Here is a 22,346-nt window from a genome sequence, read left to right as displayed (position 1 = left end):
CATGGCCGTTGTATTTCTTTGTTATTCTTTTAAATCTTAATGGTTTTTGATATCAGAACCATTAAATTACCAAATTATTTTTTTAATACATTGATAATTAAGAGTGAGAAAATTTGAATCCGATGGAAACACCGAGTGCCAATTAAGCTATGAGACACTTGAAAAATTACTAAATTAATTTAGTGATATGAATATTGATTAAGATCCGGTGCAATTACTCTCATTCCTCTCATAAAAATTTTTAATTCTCTACTTTCTTTACCTTTTAAAACTTTTTTTATTCAATAATTGAGATTGAAAATTACTTTTTTAACTCTTTAATTTTAGTCATTGAGAGCAATTGCACATGATAGGTATTTTACCTCATCTCAATCCATATGAATATAAAAAGCCAAGTTAACGAAAATCAGGATTATTAAATTCTCTCCCCCCGTTATAACTATTAAATTAAAATTTTTTATATATATATATATATATATATATGGTAAGTCTATAGCTTACAATTTAGATTCTTAGAAGCCACAAGAAATGTTCTTAGGTGCCCAAAATTATCTCATAGCAAAGAGCAACGATAACTCTTTAGGGACCAGCAAAGATTGGCAGTTTTATCTTTAGACACGATGACATAATAAATTGGCACATGATGCTAAATCTGCTTTTTTATGGTAATGTGTCTACCAATTTCACATTCTTTAAAAATGAAAACGCTTGCAACAAGATGGTTGAATTACAAACACCAGAAAGAAAACACTGACGCAATGTATTGAAATGTAAAGTTAAACAGCAATATATCATTGTAAAATATCAAGACAACGTAAATAGATACCTTCCCCCGCCTCCCAACTCTCTTCCTTCTCTCAACCAAAGATATATTCAGAAGCTACAGTCAGTCCCTAAATCCAACCCTCATTTACCAACTAAAAACCCTGAATATTCATCTCTATACAGACCGACCATAACCAGCATTCGACTCACCAATTAACTTTACAAGGTAACCATGGAATACAAAATTGGTCATGGCATATTATATTATGTACACCTCCCATTAAGCTAACATAAATGCATGTCTATAAAATGCTCAGGCCGAATACTTGGGCTGTGTCATTGGATATTAGACGTTTGAGGACTGCGGGCATTTCTGTTATTTGCGATCAATGCCTGCAGTTGTGGTAAAACATTAGATGCTGGAGGAGTCGAATTTGGTGGTGGTCTCGCAGTTTGAGCTGTCTGGGTTGGCTGAATCATGAATTGACTAAGAGCATCAGAATAAGCCCGACCTGACAAGCTTCCACGCATTCGACCAGAAGGCCGCCAATTCTGCTCTGATGTTGAATCCAGCAAACCATCAGCCCTTGGAACTGCTTGTGACGTCCCTCCCATGTTCCCTCTTTGCTCCCCTGTGGATGCCCTTAAGCCATCAGCACTCACTGGAAGGGACTGCCCTGTTCTGGACGTTTGATTTAGAAGTGGAACAGATGGTGCCTGTCTACTGTTCTGGGGATGATATCGGTTCTGATTAGCCAAATATCTAGCTGGTTGGCTACCAGTAGTTCCTGCTCTGTGACTGATTCCAACTTGTCCACCACCTTGCTGAACTTGGGTCCGCGAGGGGTGCGAAGATGGTGGAATAGGGCTTGAAGATTGACCCACAGACTGGGGCATCCTTGGGTTAAAAGCTTGCTGCAGGTGTGAATTTTGAAATTCAGTTAAAAGCCCAGAAGTTGTTTTGTAATGACTTTGCAATCGACTCTGAGCTGTATGGCCAAGACCGGGTGGGACTGATGGACTGGAAACATGTGAACGACTGGAAGCATGTGAACGATCTTGATGATCCCGGCTCTGCAGATATAATTTTTTTTTTTAAAAACTATAAAAATTAAGACCAGATGCAGAAAAATGTGATCAACAGTGTAGGTCTCTGGACATAACACGAGTTCACACACACGTTCACACAAATAAGAAAACAAAATGTATGGGTAGGCTCAACAAACAACAATTAATACTAAATCCCAACAAACTGTAACTATTTCATCAAACCCACAGGTGCTCCCAGATTTCAAACTTGCTTAAATACTGGTAATGCCTGCATAATTAAAAGGAGAAAAGACAATATGGGGGAGACAATAATTTAATTCCAACCTGTATCACTGAGGGACGCTGCAATAAAGATGAAGGAATATCTGACACCTGAAGTGGATTCATATGTGCTCTAAAGTGCTGTTGCCTTTCCATATCACTACATATTGTATTGAAAGCATCTGCTGTGGGTGCCATAGGAAGGGCAACCTGAGGAGAAATCAAGGAACCATTTGGAGTCAAACCACTTCTTGGTCTTTCTTGTGGATTTGGTGTCTGAGACTGAGCTGGCAGGGCCTGAACTGCTATTGGAGTCCTGCTCACATGTCTGGGTATAAAAGGCAAGTTAGGAAACCTCCCATACTCGTTGAAGGAATGTGCATGTTGTGACTGTTGCAACTGAAAATTATTGGGAGAACTTTGACTTTGTATTAGAGAGGTGGTGAAATTAGTATTCCCATGACCCTCAAGTTCTAGATTAAGTGCAGGAGATACAGCATCAGTCAACAAAGGAGACTGCATAAGATTGGCAGGGATAGGCTCAGAGATACCACCAACTCTTTGAGACCAAGCACTGGAGGTCGACACAGAATTCAAAACACCAGACCAATATTCCTCTAATTGAGAAGAAGAATTTTGATTAACCCCACTTGTAGTGTTTGAATCTGGCAGCAAAGTTAAATTTGAAGCAACTGGAAGACTAGCCAGTATGGGTTTCCTGTCTTCAGTTTCCCCAGCGCTAACTACTTCCATCTCATCATTATCCTCAGTAAGATCCAAAACATTTGGAAGGGAATTTGAGACACTGTTAGATTCTTGTTGCTCAGTCTTTTCATTCTGGCACTTTAGGGTCTTTTCTCGTGACGGATGTACATGATCATCACTTTCCAGTACAGCCTTCCATGATCCATCTGCGGAGATAATCACCTCACTGACATTCTCTCCCACCTCTCTCAAGACCTGGGAAGAACAATAATTATTCAATGAGAAGAGAAAAGAACATTAAAAACCATATGAAAAGTGGAAACAAATAGCTACTTGCCTTAACCATATTCTGATCAAGACGAATATCCAAGTAGCAGACATACTGATTACAATGTGGGCAGCGCCAGGATGGTCTTCTTGAATTTATATCAACAAAGTTACCAAAGTCGAAACACTACAGCAAGCAGAAGTAAGAGATCACAAAATCAAATATTAATCATAATTATTAATAAGGGTTAATTACACTTTACTAGCCTGTGGTAAGGTTGAGTTCATTTTTTAAACTTGTGATTTAAAAAATCACACTCCACCCCCACCAAAGATCAAGTCCATTAAGGCATTAACACCATTAGTCCTAGCTGTTAAAAATTGCATGTACAATTAACATGCCACCAGAAAAGATCCTTAAACACGACCAATGGAAAAAGAGAGAACATGAGAGAAAGATGGGAATTCTAGGCTGATGCACAGGAAAGAGAAGCCAAAAAATTGATAGTAAGGAAGAGAAAATTAGAGGAAAAAAAGGAGAGAGAATGGAGAGAAAAAAAAAATGAAGTAAATTGTTTCCAAAAAAACAGCATGACAAGATTTGATAATGTTGTAACACAGCTTTCCAGTGTATCCAAGTCTTAATGCAGATCAACAGATCATCAACTAATCAATTATATTTTCAACCATGGCATGTCTTGACCCGTCCACCTCCATACAACCAGGAAAAACGAATAAAAATTTCTTTGCAACCATACTTAACAAGAATGCCAGCACACCTATTCACAGACGGAAAGATCAAGGAAGAGCAAGGAGCAGCCATCCATGTGTAATTTCATTTCAAAGCAACAATGGAACCTACATGGCTTTCGAGGTGGACGTGGCTAGTACAGATAATGGCTGAGGTGTTTGGTTGTAACGGAGAAGCCATGCAATGAACCCCCCCACAGAAAAGAAAAAAAAAATCATGTCTCTGTAGTTTCCTCAATCTCTCTCTTCCCTCTATTTTATCTTCAGTTTTTGAGAACAAAGAAAAATTAACTCCAAACTTTATGGCATGGTTGCTTCTTTTCTTTATTATTTTCTTCTTCTTTTTTAAATCCCTAACCCAAACTCTCCATTCTATTTTTCGTTCACTAGATCTTTCTAATTCCCTAACCAAAACCTAGCATTATATTTCAAATCTGCTTCTCTTCACATTTTGTCTTTTATCTCGTTCCTTCTCTCAGCCACTCTCTTTCTCGTTCCTCCATTTATCTCTTTTGTTTATCATAATTAGGCAAGTGGCTTTTTTCATTTGCCTTTTTAAATGTTAAGACAGATGGATGCTAGCAGATTTTATCTCAAGTGGATAAAGTGCAACCTTTCAAACCACAAACTGGTAAAATAAACCCAAGATAGGAAAAATGTAAATTACCCGGTGAAGAACACGATTTGATTTAGAGGAAGACTGAAAAAAGCTTTATGAATTCTGCTCCTGCTCCCCCCCACTCCCCTCCCCCACCCCTTCCTCACCCTCTCCACCCCCCTCCTCCACCCCACCCTCTCCCTCTCCCTCTCCCTCAACCATCACCTTCTTTCTTTCCTTTTTTGCCACCCTCACATTTTCCTTCTCCCTCCCCCATATGCTTTCCTCCACAGTTTGGGTTTTTCCCATATCCTTACCCCCCTCCTCCACCACTACCTTTGCCTTCCCCTTCCCCACCACCTCAAGGGTCTAACCAAGATTTGCCTAAACAGCCTTCCCTTATACCTGCAGCTTTAACCATACCAAGTTCTCCCTCCATTGAAACCTCTCTAAACATCCCTCCTAAACCTCAATCCTCTGTCCTTGGGAGCAGCAAGAGGTCGTTTCATATTGATGCAAAATCTTTTTCTTTTTCTTTTGATGGGGGGCGGTCTGATTCGTATGCTATACTTGAGACTCGGCGGAATGTTAAGAGCTCTATTTGGGTTGGCCGTAGGGGCATGGAGTGGATACTTACTTGTCTTGAAGATATATGAGATTGGGTGCCTTACCATGTTTTACTCTGTAAGAGATTCAGGGAAAATGGGAAGTTGTTAGAGTTCTGTGGGAGATCTAACAAAGCTGGTCTGTTTGTAGTTATTGCAGTATATTTTGGAGGTTCTAGGAGAGGCTGTATCATGATACCAGCAAGCTCTAATCGTGCAGGCTGGTCTTTATTTCAGAGAGAGTTAAAGCATTTTTTCACTGGTGCAAAACCAGTTTCTTTGGCTAAAGTATCCTCCATAAAAGGTGGTGGAGGAGGTCAGTCTGCTGGCGGTGGCCGGAGTGGGAAACTTTTATCTGTTTTTGGTATTCAGCAAAAGTTCAGAAATTTTGAAAATTTTGGAACTATATCAAGGCAGAACGTGATTCTTGGAGACTATACAGAAAATGGTTTAGTTAAAAATGGCAAAGTTTCAGTAAAAAATGGCAGACCCACGCGAGCTTTCAATTTTAAGTTGACTCCAGCTATGTTGGATTTGAGAGTATGCAAGCCTGAGGGTGGGAGACGGTATGTGACCTGTCTGGTTGCTAAGGAGTTCAGAGGGCCCAAGGCTGTTGGTGGTGGGCTTGAAATTACAACACTTTCAGGTGGGCTTGTTAAAGCCCAACCTGTGGCTACAGTACCCTCACTTAGTGAGGGTACTTTGGTCAAACCAAAGTCCTTTAAAGGAGTCTCCGTGGGTCAGTCTATGTGGGAAGTTGGTGAGAGCTCGAGAGGACTTACCAAGCGTGATGCTAGGTCACCAGTGATAGCAGCGGTGCCAGTCTCGGAGATGCCTAAGGCTCCGACAGGAGTTAAATCGGCGTTACCCAGTCCCGATCAAGCTCCGGTGATCCTCGCACCTAACCTAGTGGCTTCGCACCCCAATATGGAAGGCGATATCGTCGCTTTTGCTCTCCCACTACCCTCTGGGGTCACCAGAGAGATGGAGTCTCAGATTCTGAATAATGGGTCATAGTCTCATCATCAGCATCAGTGGGAGAATCAAAATCGTTTTTCCCCTTTGTCTGAGCTAGGTAACGAGATGGGTATTGATCAAATTAATAAGTCTGAGTCTTTGGGGGGATTTGATTTCACCAAAAAGTCTTGTAAGCTCATGTGTCAATAGCTAGCAGACCGTGGGTTCCAGTTAGCTCAACTGGTAAAGTCTCTGATGGTTGTATAAGAGATCTGGGGTTCAATCCCCACTTACACCAAAAACTGATTGGTGTCTTGGTCTGATGATAAAGAACAATCATCAGGAGCGGACGCCATAGGTTAAAACTCTCTCAAAAATAAAAAAAGCTAGTAGACCGATACAAGTAAGTCACCTGAAATGGACCCAGGCCCATTTTAATTTAAAATTTTCAGTTGATTTGATGGGTGAGGGTAAGCAGGCTGTTTATTGGGGTAAAACACAGCCCAACGTAAGTGGGCATTCTCAAGCCCAAGCCCACCACACGTCCTCAAGTGAGAATGGGAAGGGCCAGTCCATGATTGTTCTTCCAGAAAATATCACACGATCTTCTGGGTGGGAGACAGGGGAAGGGTCGGGGACTCATGAGGAAGAGGAAGGAGTGATCCCGAGCTCCGGTGAGGGACCAGGCTGCCCTCCCGCCGCTGCCATGAAGCCCGAGGTGGGTTTAGACTTGTCCTTTCTTGTAACTAAGGTGGGTTGTGGTTTGTCTGAGCCTTCGAATAAGGGTGAGGCAGATTCTGTGGACATTACACCTTTGGCTCTGTGGGACCCATATTATGTTAGTGATCTCGTCATTTTGGAAGATGATTCAGATGGGTCTTCGATGGAGGAGGAATTGGAGCCTTCAGAATGGGTAAGAATGATGATAAAAGGATTTGGTACTTTTGTGGGATTCCCCATTGCTTGCTGTGAGAGACAGTGTATTGATTTTTTCCAGAAACTTGAGAGGGTTTGGGAGCAACAAGCAACTGTTGCTGCTACTCGCCGGACAAGCAACTCTACCCAAAAAGGTATGAGGGAATTAAGGAATTTGTTTTCTTCTATTAATTATGATGGGCATTTTGGTAGAGGTACTAGAGGCAGTTTGACATCCTCTGGTTTGGGATCATATGTTGGTCAATGATTTTGAAACTTCTATCTTGGAATGTGAGGGGTCTGAATGATCCTCATAAGAGAGTAGTTGTGAAGAACCTCTTAAGGGAGTGGAAGTGTGATATTGTATGTCTTCAAGAATCTAAACTGGACAGCACCAGCTCTATCTTGGTAAAAAACCTCTAGGGTAGCCCTTTTGTAGACTGGGGAGCCTTAGATGCCTTGCATACAGCTGGAGGTATAATTCTAATGTGGGATAGAAGGGTTTTTGAGAAAATTGATCTGGTGGTTGGTAGTTTTTCAGTTTCAGTTTTATTAAAGGGAGTGTCAGATGGCTTTGAATGGATCTGTTCAGGGGTGTATGGACCGACTAACGGAAGCCTTAGGGATGCCATGTGGGCAGAACTGGACTCTGTGAGGTCACGGTGGGATGGGGCTTGGTGCTTATTTGGTGATTTCAATGTTATCAGATACCCGGCTGAGAGATTTGGTTGTAATTCTTTTAGTCCAGCTATGTTTAAATTTTCAGATTTTGTTGCAAAACATTTGCTGGTGGATTTGCCTTTGGTGGGAGGTGAATATACTTGGTTTCGAGATTCAGATAATCCATCAATGTCCAGAATTGATAGAGTTTTGATGTCAGCTGATTGGGAGGAGCATTTCTTAGATGTATCCCAAAGGACTCTCCCTAGGGTGGTGTCGAATCACTATCCTTTACTAGTGGAGGTGGGTGGAGTTTCAAGGGCGAAAAGCCCTTTTAGATTTGAAAATATGTGGCTAAAGGTGGAGGATTTTGTGGATAAGGTGAGGCTTTGGTGGATTAGTTATCACTTTGTGGGGCCGCCTAGTTTTGTTTTAGCTTGTAAGTTGAAGGCTTTGAAAGGGGATTTGAAGCATTGGAACAAGCATGTTTTTTGGAGATGTAGCTTTTAAAAAAAAGAGTCTACTAACTGAGCTCTTAAACATTGACAAGAGAGAAGAGATGCAGGTGATGACTCCAGAGGACAAGGCTAGAAGGTTGGTGGTTAAATCTGATATAGATTACTTGGCTTCTTTGGAAGAGATTTCTTGGAGGCAGAAGTCCAAGGCCCTTTTTATTAAAGAAGGTGATAACAACACGCGGTTCTTTCATAGAATTGCCAATTCACATAGGCATACTCAGATCAGGGAAGTGGAGGTGGACGGCTTTCGATATGAGGATGAATCAAAGGTTACAGATCAGGTAGTGGATTTCTATAAAAAATTATATCAGGAACCGGAAGCTTGGAGGCCTACTATTGACGGTTTAGAGCTTGCTTGTTTAGACGAAACTGAGAGGTCTTTGTTGGAGAGGGAGTTTGAGAAGGAGGAGATTATTGAAGCTCTCATGGAGGCGGAAGGGGATAAGGCCCTTGGGCCAGATGGGTTTTCTATGGCTTTCTTTCAAAAATGCTGGAGTATTTTGGAAGGGGTGTCATGGCATTTTTCAAGGATTTTCATAGTCAGTGTGTTTTTGAGAAATCTCTTAATGCCACCTTTTTGTGTTTGATCCCCAAGAAGACTAATGCAGTCAATATTAAAGACTTTCGCCCTATTAGTCTTGTGGGTAGCCTTTACAAGCTTTTGGCTAAGGTATTGGCTCATAGACGCCGTGGGGTGTTGGATAAACTGATATCTGACTGTCGGAATTCTTTTGTGGGAGGAAGACAGATTCTTGATTCGGTTCTAATTGCTAATGAATGTTTAGATAGCAGGTTGAAGAGTGGCATCCCGGGTGTCATAGTTAAATTGGACATAGAGAAGGCTTATGATCATGTGAATTGGAATACCTTATTCTACCTTATGGAAAGGATGGGCTTTGGGGCGAGGTGGAGAGGTTGGATTAAGGCGTGTATTTCTACAGTCAAATTCTCAGTTTTGGTCAATGGGTCTCCTGCTGGTTTCTTTGGTAGTTCTCGTGGCCTGTGCCAAGGGGATCCTTTGTCTCCCCTTTAATTCCTATTAGTTATGGAAGTGCTAAGTAGACTAATGAAGAGAACGGAAAATGGTGGTTTTCAAGCAGGGTCCCATAGACAAGGGGGTGTGCATATCTCTCATCTTCTTTTTGCTGACGATACTATTTTGTTCTGTGACACTTCTAGGGACCAGTTATTATACATTCGGATGGTGCTGATCTTCTTTGAAGCTATTACAGGCCTGAAAGTTAATGTAAATAAGAGTGAGATTGTTCCTGTTGGGGATGTTGGGAATTTGAATGCTTTGGCCCATACCCTATGTTGCAAGGTGGGCACATTGCCTATGAGATATTTGGGCATGCCACTTGGGGCCCATTATAAGGATGTGTCGATATGGAATCCTATTATAGAAAAGATGGAGAAACAGCTATCTGGCTGGAAAAGACTTTATTTGTCAAAAGGTGGCAGGCTTACTTTGTTAAAAACTACTCTCTCAAGCCTTCCCACCTACTTTTTATCTTTGTTTACTATCCCTCAAGCTGTGGCAACTAGGATAGAAAGAATTCAGAGGAATTTCCTTTGGAGGGCCTCGGAGGATGTTTTTAAATACCCTTTAGTTGCTTGGGATAAGGTTTGTTTGCCTATTGAGAGTGGTGACTTGGGGATCCAAAGGATTGGGTTGTTTAACAAGGCCTTACTCAGGAAGTGGTTGTGGCGTTTTGGGAATGAAAGTAACAGATTATGGTGTCAGGTTATAGCAGCCAAATATGGTGAGGGGAGAGGAGGCTGGTGCACTAGAGGGGTAAGAGGTTCTCACAGGTGTGGGATGTGGAGGAGTATTAAGGAAGGCACAGAGAAGTTCTTTAGTCAAATTCAGTTTAATGTGGGGGAGGGTTGCCGTGTTAGTTTTTGGCATGATCCTTGGTATGGGCCTATTCCTTTGAAGGAGCTTTTTCCTGCTATGTTTGCATGCTCTCTTTCTAAAGAAGCATGAGTCTCCGACTTGGTAATATCTAATTATGAAGGAAATAGGAGCTGGAATTTACTTTTCTGTCATGGTCCTCAGGATTGGGAGGCAGGCACTGTTTATTCCTTTTTTGAGCTTATTTATTCCTCTATGCCGAGGGGTGAGGGGGAGGATCACTGGGTTTGGAGATTGACCACATCTGGGGTTTTTGATATGCGCTCTTTTTATAAGCTATTATCTAGTCCTAACACTGATGAATTTCCTTGGAAGGGCATTTGGTGTGCAAAGGTGCCTAAATGGGTGTCTTTCTTCCTATGGACAGCAGCTAATGATGGGATTCTCACCATTGACAATCTTGTCAACAGAGGTCGGTTTCTGGTTAATAGGTGTTGTTTATACTGCTGTGATGGGGAATCAGTGAATCACCTCTTGCTTCATTGTAAGTTTTCTCATGCCTTATGGAGCAAAGCTTTTGCAGTGTTTGGGATCCAATGGGTAATGCCAAGGTCAGTCAACTCTTTTTTCTTTATGTGGAGAAACTAGTTTGGAAGGCATCATTTGACCATTTGGAATATGGTCCCGGCATGTTTAATGTGGTTAGTTTGGCAGAAACGCAATACCCGCACTTTTGAAGACAAGGAGAGAACATTAGATCATCTAAAATCTCTCCTTTTTGGTACTCTGTTTCTTTGGGCTTGCATTTGGGGGTGTATGAATTGTATTTCTTTATCTGAGTTTTTAGCCTCTAGTTCCTTTAGTTGATTTTTTTTGTATCTATTTCTTGTTCAGAGTGTTCACTATCGTGAGCATGATGTTCAATTTTTTCAATATAAAGTCTTATTGCCTATCAAAAAAGAATAAGAAAAACTACAGCAACAACAATAATAATAAATACTAAATGATTTTTTTAAAGTAATTAAACAAAAAGCGCAAAAGGGGTGCAAACCTAGTACACAGGAAGTATACAAATTAAAACCCCAAGCAAAATAAATAAAGTAAACAATAAAGGTTAACGATAATATATACTGAATGATGAGAAAGACAAAACAATTAAGAACTGCAAAAGCCAAATCATCCATGCACAAAGACAGCTAATACAATTTTAAACGAATGATGTTTGAAGACAATGAAAGCAGACACATGCAGGCACCTCAAAAATTAAAGTGATCTAAGAACCTAATATAAAATAATAATCATAGAAGGTGACACGTGAAGATCAAGATATTCAGCATATTGAAAAAATAGATCAAGTCACAGTAAGTATAGTGTGTGTGTGTGTGTGTGTATCACTTCTCTGTATTATGTGTTGAAACTAGTCAGATCACTAACCTGAAGGTGCTTGCATGAATGTCCTTTGACAGGAGTCCCAATACGTGAATAACTGTTAGGGAATAGAGAGCCAGACAGATAATCAGAGTACCAATAAATTTTTGTTCATGTAATGATAATGGAAACATTATCTTGTTAAAAATTTCCATCCAGTTTGTCACAATCTAAATTGACAGGAAATGTAACACCCCATCCACACTCACATTATAATATATACATGCACTAAAATTGCTAACTCAAATTGTCGCACTATAAAATATCACAAAACCTTTGAGACGCATGCAGACTGGGCAACAAGGTTGGAGGATTGACAACACATAATCATATATAAAAAATAATACATAGCATCATTTGATTCAGAACGTAAGGTCTCCCTCTCTCACACAGACACCCTCCCCTCCCTTTCAACCAGCTGAGCTCTTTCCCTTCAAGGCTGACAGAGGAAGTAAAGTTTCCAAAGATCAACACCATCAGTATTCTCATTAATTGACAAAAGTTAATACTGATAATCTGTTCCTCATGTGAGAATGTTTATGAAGCCTTAACTTCTAGGGAAGTAGTAATATTAACAAGCAAAACAAGATAAGAAATTAAGAATGTTGTTTTGTTTGTTAGTTTGTTGATTGTATGTTTGTTCATATACATATACAAAATATAATAAAATAAAAAGATCTGACAAGTATCAAAACATCACAGTTCTAAGCAACAATACGGCATACCTTATTGGACAATTCAGTGATATTCGCGATGGCCCCTCAATTATGTCAGAATCTGATATTCAAAAGAAATGCAGAAGGGAGGAGATAGCCATGCATTAAACATCAATATAATGGTAAGCCAAGAAGTATAGTAATTCAAATCATAATGAAAGACTGAAAGTACTGGCAGCATAAATCAATACAGAAAAATATCTCTATTACTACATTATAGTCCTAAACATACCAGAATCAACTGTAGCTACAGCAGGCTGCACGTAATCAAGTAGCACTGGAGTGTCAAGTGATGACATCACACTCATGAAGGCAACAAATATAACATAACGACCTAAACAACGATGACAGTTTCTGTTATAGCTGGATGAATATCACACTGCATACAACATGCTTAGATGTAAAAGATTTGTCTTTAAGCATACCATTGAACTGGCCCACGGCTTGTAGAAGATTTGTCCCATATTTAAGCATATGAGTCACATTTGTTGGTAGCTGTGGTCCAGCATCCTGATAAAGAAAATGAAATACAAGAAAAAAAAGTCAGATCAAGCCTATGTTACAATCAGCACCAAAGCTGTTATACAAATAAAGTTATCCATAAAGTAAATGGAACTGCACAAACCACATGAACATTAGTCCTCCTCTCTACTCCCTTCCCATTCAGAAGAAAGCTACAGGGGTTAAAAGAAAATGTTGTCAGAGTAGAAAATAACTCTAGTATATTAAAAAGAAAAGGATAAAACAAGTCATACTTCACTTGGGGGGGACTTATAATACATGCAGATGTCTCTATGCTATCTGTTTGTGCTACAAATAACCACTGAAAGCAAAACAAGAAGTAACAACCACAAAGTGAGATTCTAAAAATGATTTTAATAAACAAATTTTCTTTCACGTATAATAAGGAAAAACAAAAATAGTTAATTGAGAAGAAAAGGAAACATATACCCACACATATAACTACATACATAGACGATGCATCATTGGATTTCAATTCATTTCAAACTGATAAATTACATAATCATTGAAGGGATGGGGGTTCAACATTTCAACTGAATAGAGTGGGGGAAAAAAAAGACCTTTAAGTGGGGAAACCCCTATATTGTCAGCTAATTCATATTGACTTGAGAGATGCTTACAATTTTTTCTTGAGGAGAATGTGCTGTATTCTTTGAAATATGGAAATCAATCACATATGCCCCATATCCAGCCTACAATGCAAACAAAAAATGATTAAAAGGTGCTCCAAAATAATACAAGAAAATCAGGTTTGGACTTTGGAGAAAGAGGATCACTCACCTGGACTTCAAGAGAAGCCAGTGTCTGGCCCATCTTCATTCGTGGGTAGAACCTGCAGAGAGAGAGAGAGAGAGAGAGAGAGAGAGAGTTCATCATCCAATCAAGGCTGTCATTAAAGTATATTTATAATTTGTAAGGACACAACGTCCTACTGTGTGAAGACAATCTGAAACTATATCACTAGTCCAATTAGGAACTCGACTTTTGAATACAGCTAGCTTAAAACCTTTCTGTTGGATTTCCCCTCAACATCTATCCAATTGACAAGAAAATTAAAATCAATATAAAACAGACACTGAAATTCTACGGTCACTACGACAAAGCTGAAGTTAAAGTTATATGGTCTTTTTATTAATGTATAAGGAGACTTACTGAACAAGCTATGGTTTTAAGTTGGGATTAATTTTTACCAGGTCAGAAATGTCGGACCCTGTAATTATAATCTGAAAGGAATATCCATGCTAGCACAGGCATGATCATCATTAAGGGGAAAAAAATAGAATAAAACAAATTGGAAAGGATCCCTATACATACTCTATCAATCAAAGACATCAGTACTAATATAAATCTAAACAAAAGAACAACAAAGAAACCCAGATCAAATCCATGGAAAGATTTTGCACTTAAATATTTCAGAATTTCAAACACTGCAGTAATTGCTTAGACATAAAATGGTAAGAAAAGGAGTCAGAATGTACACATATATCTTACTTTCCTTCAATGGGAAAAGTCAAATCCTAGTAAAACTCAGATTTCTAATTCAATGTGGTTCCTTTCTGGGGCCTGAGCTACAAGCCCAGTACAATTATTTAAAACAGACATTAAATTGAATTATAGTTGCAAAAAAAAGTTGAATACGCATTAAACATTCAGTAAGAAATTGTGGAGAGCAAAGCACATTCCCACCTCTCCATAATTTTGCTAACAGAAGAGAGAGAACCACTATCTCCTGTGTTAATATCTCCTGGACTGCAGAAGCTGCTACCCAACTATAAATCAGAAATATGACCATTAGCAATAGCTATATTACACAAAGCCATAATCAGAATACACTCTCTATGAGAAAGTTAATTGATAGCAAACCTCATTAGCAAGAGCAAAAAGTTCTTCAGTCTCCTTTTTTGAAAACCACCCAATCTTACAAGCATTCTGCCATGGAAAAACACAGATTAATTAGGAAATATATTGTAAACACAATATACCTAAAGATTTTTTTGATGTATAATATTTAACTTACAGGACATTCCAAGGGATATCTAAAAGTAAAGGGAGAAACACAACTTTGGTCCTCCAACTATTGAGTAAAATTCAATTTGGTCCCTCAAATATTAATTGTGTCAAATTAGTCCCTCAACTATTACTTGTGTCAATTTAGTCCCTCAACTTCAAAAATCAAGTCAATTTCATCCTTAGATCTCCCCTCAGATCAAATTTAATGAAATTAACTGATGTAGCAACTGGAGTATATCTGTAAATGTTAAAAGGTTATTATGAAAAGTGAGAAAATTTCAGAATCAAGTCAACTTGAACTATCAATTTTGTTAAAATTTAAACAGAGAGGGGAGACCTAAGGATGAAATTGACTTGATTTTGGAATTTGAGGGACGATACTGACACAATTAATAGTTGAGGGACCAAATTGAACTTTACCCAATAGTTGGAGGACCAAATTAGTAATTTAAACTAAGATATCTTGAGCTAGAATCCAAGAGAATCTGTGTTAAACAGAAAAAGAAAGAAAATGAATAAAGAAATACAACATAGAAGTTCTAACTTCTAAAAGAGTGAACTGCAATCAAAAAGAAAAAACTATTACAAATAATGTTTCTTCTATCAATAAAAATGCACAACTACTTTAGTCAGATGTTGTCAGAATTCCCATCAACAAATCACAGAATCAGACACCCTTTTTTTTTTTATAGGTACACAGAATCAGACACCCTATATTACCCTGAACAACCAAGAAAATGACTAAGCATGTTATTTTAGACGCCACATATAAATTTCCAACATGCAAAACATTGTGAAGGAAAACATTAAAATTTTTACAGAAACCACAACAAAATAGCTGCATTTAACTCATACCTTTACAGAGATCATAAGAACCATGATAGGTGCCTGTAAAAGGAGACTATTTTTACGTTGGCATACCTATAAAACATCATAATAAAAATACAAGGGCCTGTGTCAGAATATAAAATTCATACATAAACAAATACAAAGATGAGAGATAGTATACTAATGAGCCTCATAGAAAGATAAACAAGTCAAACAGGAGAATAAACAACAAGAATGATATCATCTGAGAATGGATGGCATCCAGTGCATGAGTTGCAAAGGATGGGCCAGCATAAAGATATGTGAAAGTCTGAATGCATGACGGCAAAAAGAAAAGAAAAAGGAAAGAGAGAGAGGGAGCAATAAAGAAGTAAACACCAGTGCAGTGATTCAGCTAAATGATACTTATGAACTCATTAATTTCTAGCTACGCACAAAAGTTGAAATTAGATATCATGAAAAGTTTTTCTTTATTAGTAAGTTCACACACCCTACAGGTCTTGAACCCACAACCTTACCCTCCATCCCATATTAAAGAAGGAGGAAGTCCATCTGAACTAGGCCTCATTCGCTATGATGAACGGTATATGTATCACATGCATATCTTTTATCCCTCATTTTCTGGGTTCATTCTAGAGCAAATGTGTACTACAATTACCATTTACTACAAAAGTATCACCAAATTTCACACTGCAAAATAGGTTTTCAGTGTCAACAATTCTGACATATGCAAATGCATAAATATTATAATGTATTTACTTTCTACTTTCTCTGGAGAAAAATGAAATTTTCTTTTCCTTCTTGTGCAAAAACACAAGCCAAGAAAAAACAAGGGCAGACCCTATAAGCAAATTCTGATAGGCAACCATATAATTTCATTCCCATATTTGAATATGACATCATTTTCTTCATGCAGGATATTACAATGATTGTGCTCCTTAACAGAGTGAAAACGCGAGAATAAACCACAAATTAAAACACAATGTTAGAATATTTATTAAATTATTAGATTAACCATTTCATAACAGCTTAAATTGTTGGGACAATCAGTAATTTATCATGATATCAAAGTAGGTGGTATTAGGTTTGAACCCTTTCTCTGCTCTACCTCCCATCTAAAAAATTAAAATCTCACATGTTAAGCCCTACTATTAAGAGAAAGTCTAAACCTACACATCTGGGGGAAGTATTAGAATGTTAGTTAAATGCTTAAATTCACCATTTCCTAATAGCTTAAGTTTTTGGGACAATCAGTGAGTTATCATGGTATCTAAACAAATGATCCTAAGTTCAAACACTCTCTCTGCACTACCTCCCATTTAAAATTCTCATGTGTTAAACCCCACTTATTAAGGGAGTCTAGGCCCACACGTGAGGGAGAGTGTTAAAATATTGGTTGAATGATTAAATTCACAATTTCCTAACCACTTGACCTTTTGGGATAATCAGAAATTTATAGCAAAGTAACAACCAAAAATCCAATGAACATCCACCAAACAATTACCCGAACATTTTATTTTTTTCCTTCTGGCTATCACTATCTTAGGCTCATCAACTAGTTTAGCCATTGGTGCAGAAACCTCAAGGTCATAAATACAGGAAACTAAGAGTTGTTATGAAAATTATATGTTAATTGTATAAGTCATACTTCATGAAAGTGTATAAAAAAGTTCAAAACATTAGCATGCTACAATTCCACCACAATTCCACAAACACCAATGACCATCATTCACCACCTCCCGTAGTCTAGTCCATAGGTGTAAAAGGCATCAAACATTTTAAAAAAATGCAAAAAAGATAATGATAAATGTCACCTGCTTCAACAATAGAGGTAAATCTTGAGCTTTGGGCGGGACCTCATTGTTTGCAACTGCATAATCTATACCTCTGTTTTTGTCAGAGTAAATCTAGTCAGGTACATCAATAATAATGCTAGTAATAGTATTGATAATCATAATTTAGCAATAGTGTTGATAATGGTAATTTATCACCAAAAAAAGTATCGATAATGATAATGATAATTTTAAACGATAATAATAACTCCAACTCAAATTATAGGTGACCTCAAGACACCAAGTCCTTGTATAGCCCAACGCGTAAGGTGCCAAAAGGTGCTCTCCGGAGTGAAGCAAGGAGCCAAACTCTAAATATAATTATCATACAGATAATGAATTCAAATAAAATGTATCTAAAGCTTATTAGGCACTTTAAAAAATTTTCAAACTGATAGGATGCACTACTTATTAATCTATAAGTACAGACTTTACAATAAGCTTATATAAAATAAATAAAATCTATCTCTAGAGCAATGAGTAAAGAAAAAGAAGCGAGAGAAAAAAAAAAAAAAAAAGAGAGAGAGAGAGACACCCACTACCTTAAAATAAAGTACAAAAACTACCATTTTTGCCAAATTACAATTTTATTTTATTTTTAATTTCATTGAGGCTCTCACCTCAAGTATCTTACAGTTTGTTTGAGGTGCTCGGCAACTAGCCTAGGCTCTAAAGGCAAGTGCCTCAATAAAGAAACCTCACCTCAAAATTCTTTCTTTTTTTTTTTTTGATAAGTAAAACATAAAACTTTTATTAATAAAAAAGGCTAACCCAAGTGCACTGGAAATGTACTATAAGGGCAAAAAATAAAGAGCCCAAATTACAATGATCAAACAAAACAAGAAAAAGCTGGCAAAATCTAGCCTCAAATTTTTAAAGACATCTTAGCGGCGCCTTATCTTGCCCGAGCACCTGGCTTGCCTTTTACTACACCAGGACATATAACTAACAAGGACAATAGTCAAACTCCCAAGGACAATCATAGGCAGCATTCACAAGATGTTCGACCATAAAGTTTGGGACGAGTAAAAAGGAAGTATAGCTGTCAATGAGCAATATTGCATACTGTACATTGTTGGAGACACGCACAACAGCATAATAGAATATAAAACAAAAGAAAATAATTTTTTTTTTTTTATTTTGGATAGACAATAAGAGATTGCATTAAACCAAAAAAAGAAATATACATAAAGGATCCTTGGATCAAATTACAAATACAGTGAATTAATGAAATCACAAATCATTGTAGATCTACTGGATCCAAAGACTTCCACTAGAATAGAGATCCAACAAACTGAGATTTGATTCTCTCTATAGATTCCTAGCCTGTGAACATACTCTTATTTATCTCCCTCCATACATTCCACATTAAGCAAAGAGGAAGATCACTCCAAACACTACTATTAAATGTTTCAAAACACTGTCACCCACATTGAAGCACTCCTTTCGCCATCTTATGCACCCCACTTCACATTGAATAATTAAAGGATGAAATCCCATAATTCTTTTTTCTTTTCTTTTCTTTTTTTATTTAAAATCGACGGTTACTATGGGGAAGGGGGGATTTGAACCTAGGACGTGTATCCGTTGGAAACACAGGAGGTGCCAATTGAACTACAAGGCTCTTGGCAAAATCCCATAATTCCATGGCCACTAGGCAATGCAATAGCAAATTATCCACATTTTCAACACTACATTTACACATAACACACCAATACACTTCTTTTGAATAAGTTATCCAAAGTAATATTTTTCCATACCACAGTCCACTCTAAAAAATGTTACCTATGTAGAAATTTTTAACCACTGAACTACCTTCCTTTTCCCAAGGAAAATCTGAGAAGGCAACACCTCTAATAACCTCATAAAAGGATCAGACACTGAAAGACCCATTCTCATTCAATCACCAGTGCACCTCAAAAACCACATGTCAAGTGTAATCAGTAGCGTAGTTGTCAAAGCTGATATCCCTACTTAAAGTTTCAATCGTTGCTATATCACCCCTTTTTTTTCTTGGGGTCAGAATATGTAGTTAATGATTCTTGAATTCATTGTCATGGGTGGTTCCTTCAACATTCCAAAAGCTCATCCAAAATCGTGTTCTTCCAAATCAGCCTAGATGGCTCTTAGGTGGAAGTGAAATCAGTGAATATATAATCAAATCAGAATCATTAATTTAAACTGTTGCCAATTGGGCATATCTATAATTGCTCAAAAATTGGACAGCCTAGCAAAAAGGAAAACAAAGGAACATGCATAACTAAATTGTGTTCATTCAAACTATCAAAACTCTAAAATACCAAAACAAAACTGCTTTCAATTTTTTTTATAAGTAAATTTCATTGAGAAAACCACCCATGAACACAGGAGGTAATTTCTTTCAGTTTATTGAAATCCAATGTCAGTCAACTCAGTGCACTTCCTCAACAAATTTTCAGTTGGGACTTCTAGGGAGAATTATGACCAATCTAAGTAAGAAAGGTAAGCAAGAACTATTTTGTTATAAACTTATTAGGTTTTTAGTATACTAGCCAAAAGAGGAGTCCTGATACAACTAGAACAAGAAAGGGGCACCTTATATATATTTATGCACTATGTACTCAAAGAATAGATGTAGTTGATTGAAGAAGAAAAAAAAGAGTGTTTTTAGTACTAAGGCATAGTAGTCTCATTGTTCTCTTTCCCCCTTCTCTTTCTTGTGTTACTATTCATACAGCTTTGAACACCATAAATTTCCCACTTCCTTCTGACTCCCAACCCCAAGTCAAGCCCTTCCTCTTTACCTATCAAAACCATAGAGCCCTACATACTCCCTCTATCAAATAGCTATAAAAAAACTCATCAACCCCACGCCAATTTTGAGCCTTAACCTTTTCTTCTACAACTCTAAAACGTAGATCTATAAATTCCCCTAAACCTTAACCCACACCACACCACAAGCACCCATAGACAAAATCCCAATTTGTCCTGCATCAAGCCATAAGCTTACTACTATTAGTTTATAAATTTTTTTTAAAAAAAAAAGCTAACCATGGCATTTACACATAACTACCAATTACAACCCTCTCCAAAAATCTAATAAATATCACAAAAGCACCTTAAACCAAAGAAACAACTATAAAGGAAGCATTGGAAGCAACCCCATAGTCATCACCCTATTAACCAATATACAAATATTTTTTAAAGGAAAAATTACAATTTACCCCACCATCCCCCGCACTTTGGTTTGGTCTTATCACATTTTGGTCCACAAACTTTCAATTGCTGCATTTGAACCCTAAAATGAAAACGTTAGGGTTCCTTCCAAATTAACCAACTTTGCATTATATGCACACATTTTCGGTTACAATTTACCCTCTTGTAGTTCGGCTCTATCACAATTTAGTCCAACAAAAATTTCAATCACTACATTTTAACCCTTTTCCGCATTTTCTGGCTCGTATGACTAGCTTACGGGCTTGATTTACGTAACTGACTTCAGGTTTAGGTTCCCGAAAGCAAACATTCCATTTAACCAAAGCCGGATGAAATCATTAACAGGTCTTTTGACGAAACCCTAATGATTTTATTTTAAACCACACCAAAACTTGTGGATTAAATTGTGATAAGACCAAACCACATAGGGATAAATTGTAATTTCCCCTTTTTGATAAAGTGTAATTCTTCTTCTTTCTTCCTTTTCTAGTTAGTAAGTATCACATGCACTTAGCAAAATGCTTCTACATCATCAAGATTCCAGAAACTTCCATAATCCTCAACTCAACTGTCTTTACTCCATATACATAAAGGGATTAGCATTTAGCACCCTGTTTGGTTGCCGAGAAAATTTCAGATAAAGTTGCTAAGCAAAGTGAAAACTTGAATTTAAAACAAAACTAAGATCCCGAATCCACCAAATACCGCACTTTCTTTGCAAACAAACAAACGCATTTTCAAGCAATCGACGAAAAGATAAATTTTACTTGAAAAATAGGTACCTGGCGAGGGATAGGCAGAGATTGAAGAACTCAACGTCGTCGGATACGAAATCGGGTTGCACGTGGGTGGCCAATCGTTCAGCCACGGCGGCGACTCGGAACGAGTTCACGAACGACGCCGATACATTAGCCCCTATGTTCAGCCCCGTCATCGACCCCGCCGTCGGTGAAGGTGTCACCGCCGTTCCGGCCATTCTCTCTCTCTCTATCTATCGAAAACACAATTTTTTTTTTGTGAGATCGCTCGCGTGCGTTCTGTAAAATATTCTTGTTTTTCTTTTTTTGGCTATCTGTTTGTAAATGAAACGCACGGAATTTGAAAATAAATAAGCAGGACTCTGTCACACCCAACTTTTTCTTTTTCTTTTTCTTTTTAAATTTAGATGGTTTTTTTTGTTTTTTTTTTTAGATAGTTAATGCAAAGGGGAATATGAACAGTAGTGTAAAACGGTAATATCTTCGTTAAAAATATGGAGAGACAAAAAGTAATTGAGCCATAGGCCTCTGCATACAACCAATTAAAATGTCAAAATTCTGTAATAAAACTAGTGTCAGTGATAGACACATGTGACATAGATCCTTTTCAATTCCAAACCCGTCATTTTTGTACATTTTATGGTGTAGATTCTATTTTTTTGCATGTGGCAGTACATCTTTAAATTTGCTAAATCTAATCTACATGAAATGGTAAAACTGGATAAGACTTGAAATAAAAAGGATCCTTTTATATAAAGATATAAAGATGTTACTTTCATTATAAGTTGATAACTTAGTAAAATGTGAAATTGGATATGTTAGAGCATCCGTAGCAGATATTGCAAAAATTATGCCATTTTACCACATCAAAGACCTATTTTATTATTTTACCACATCATTTTACAACATCTCATTTATCAGATATTTTATCATTCAATTCTATACATTAAAATAATATTTACTATACATTACAATAATATATTATCTCATTCTCATTATCATCTACAACAGCCACACCATCAACGGCACAACCACCAGCCACCAATATCCACTACTGCAATAACACTTCTACTGCAAACGAACCACCACAATTACTCACCAATATCAAATCAACCCAAATTGCAGCAAGAAAAAAACAAACACCCATAACC

The 22,346-nt window shown here is 37.6% G+C and overlaps 1 protein-coding gene across 1 annotated transcript; it reads right to left on the bottom strand.

The window, feature by feature from the left end:
* Positions 1-739: 739 nt before the first annotated feature.
* Positions 740-21,541, bottom strand: LOC126713440 (E4 SUMO-protein ligase PIAL2-like). The gene is given in 17 exon segments (XM_050413194.1): positions 740-1,143; positions 1,145-1,839; positions 2,140-3,036; positions 3,119-3,235; positions 11,341-11,392; positions 12,060-12,111; positions 12,283-12,384; positions 12,476-12,560; positions 12,676-12,724; positions 12,806-12,873; positions 13,193-13,264; positions 13,353-13,404; positions 14,259-14,341; positions 14,436-14,501; positions 15,438-15,503; positions 17,225-17,297; positions 21,220-21,541. Coding segments are annotated over 17 exon segments (2,799 nt in total). The 5' UTR covers positions 21,414-21,541; the 3' UTR covers positions 740-1,067.
* Between the last annotated feature and the right edge of the window lie 805 nt (positions 21,542-22,346).

This window comes from Quercus robur, chromosome 2 (assembly GCF_932294415.1).
Source record: "Quercus robur chromosome 2, dhQueRobu3.1, whole genome shotgun sequence".
Taxonomy (NCBI): domain Eukaryota; kingdom Viridiplantae; phylum Streptophyta; class Magnoliopsida; order Fagales; family Fagaceae; genus Quercus; species Quercus robur.
This window is presented reverse-complemented; position numbering and strand designations above follow the sequence as displayed.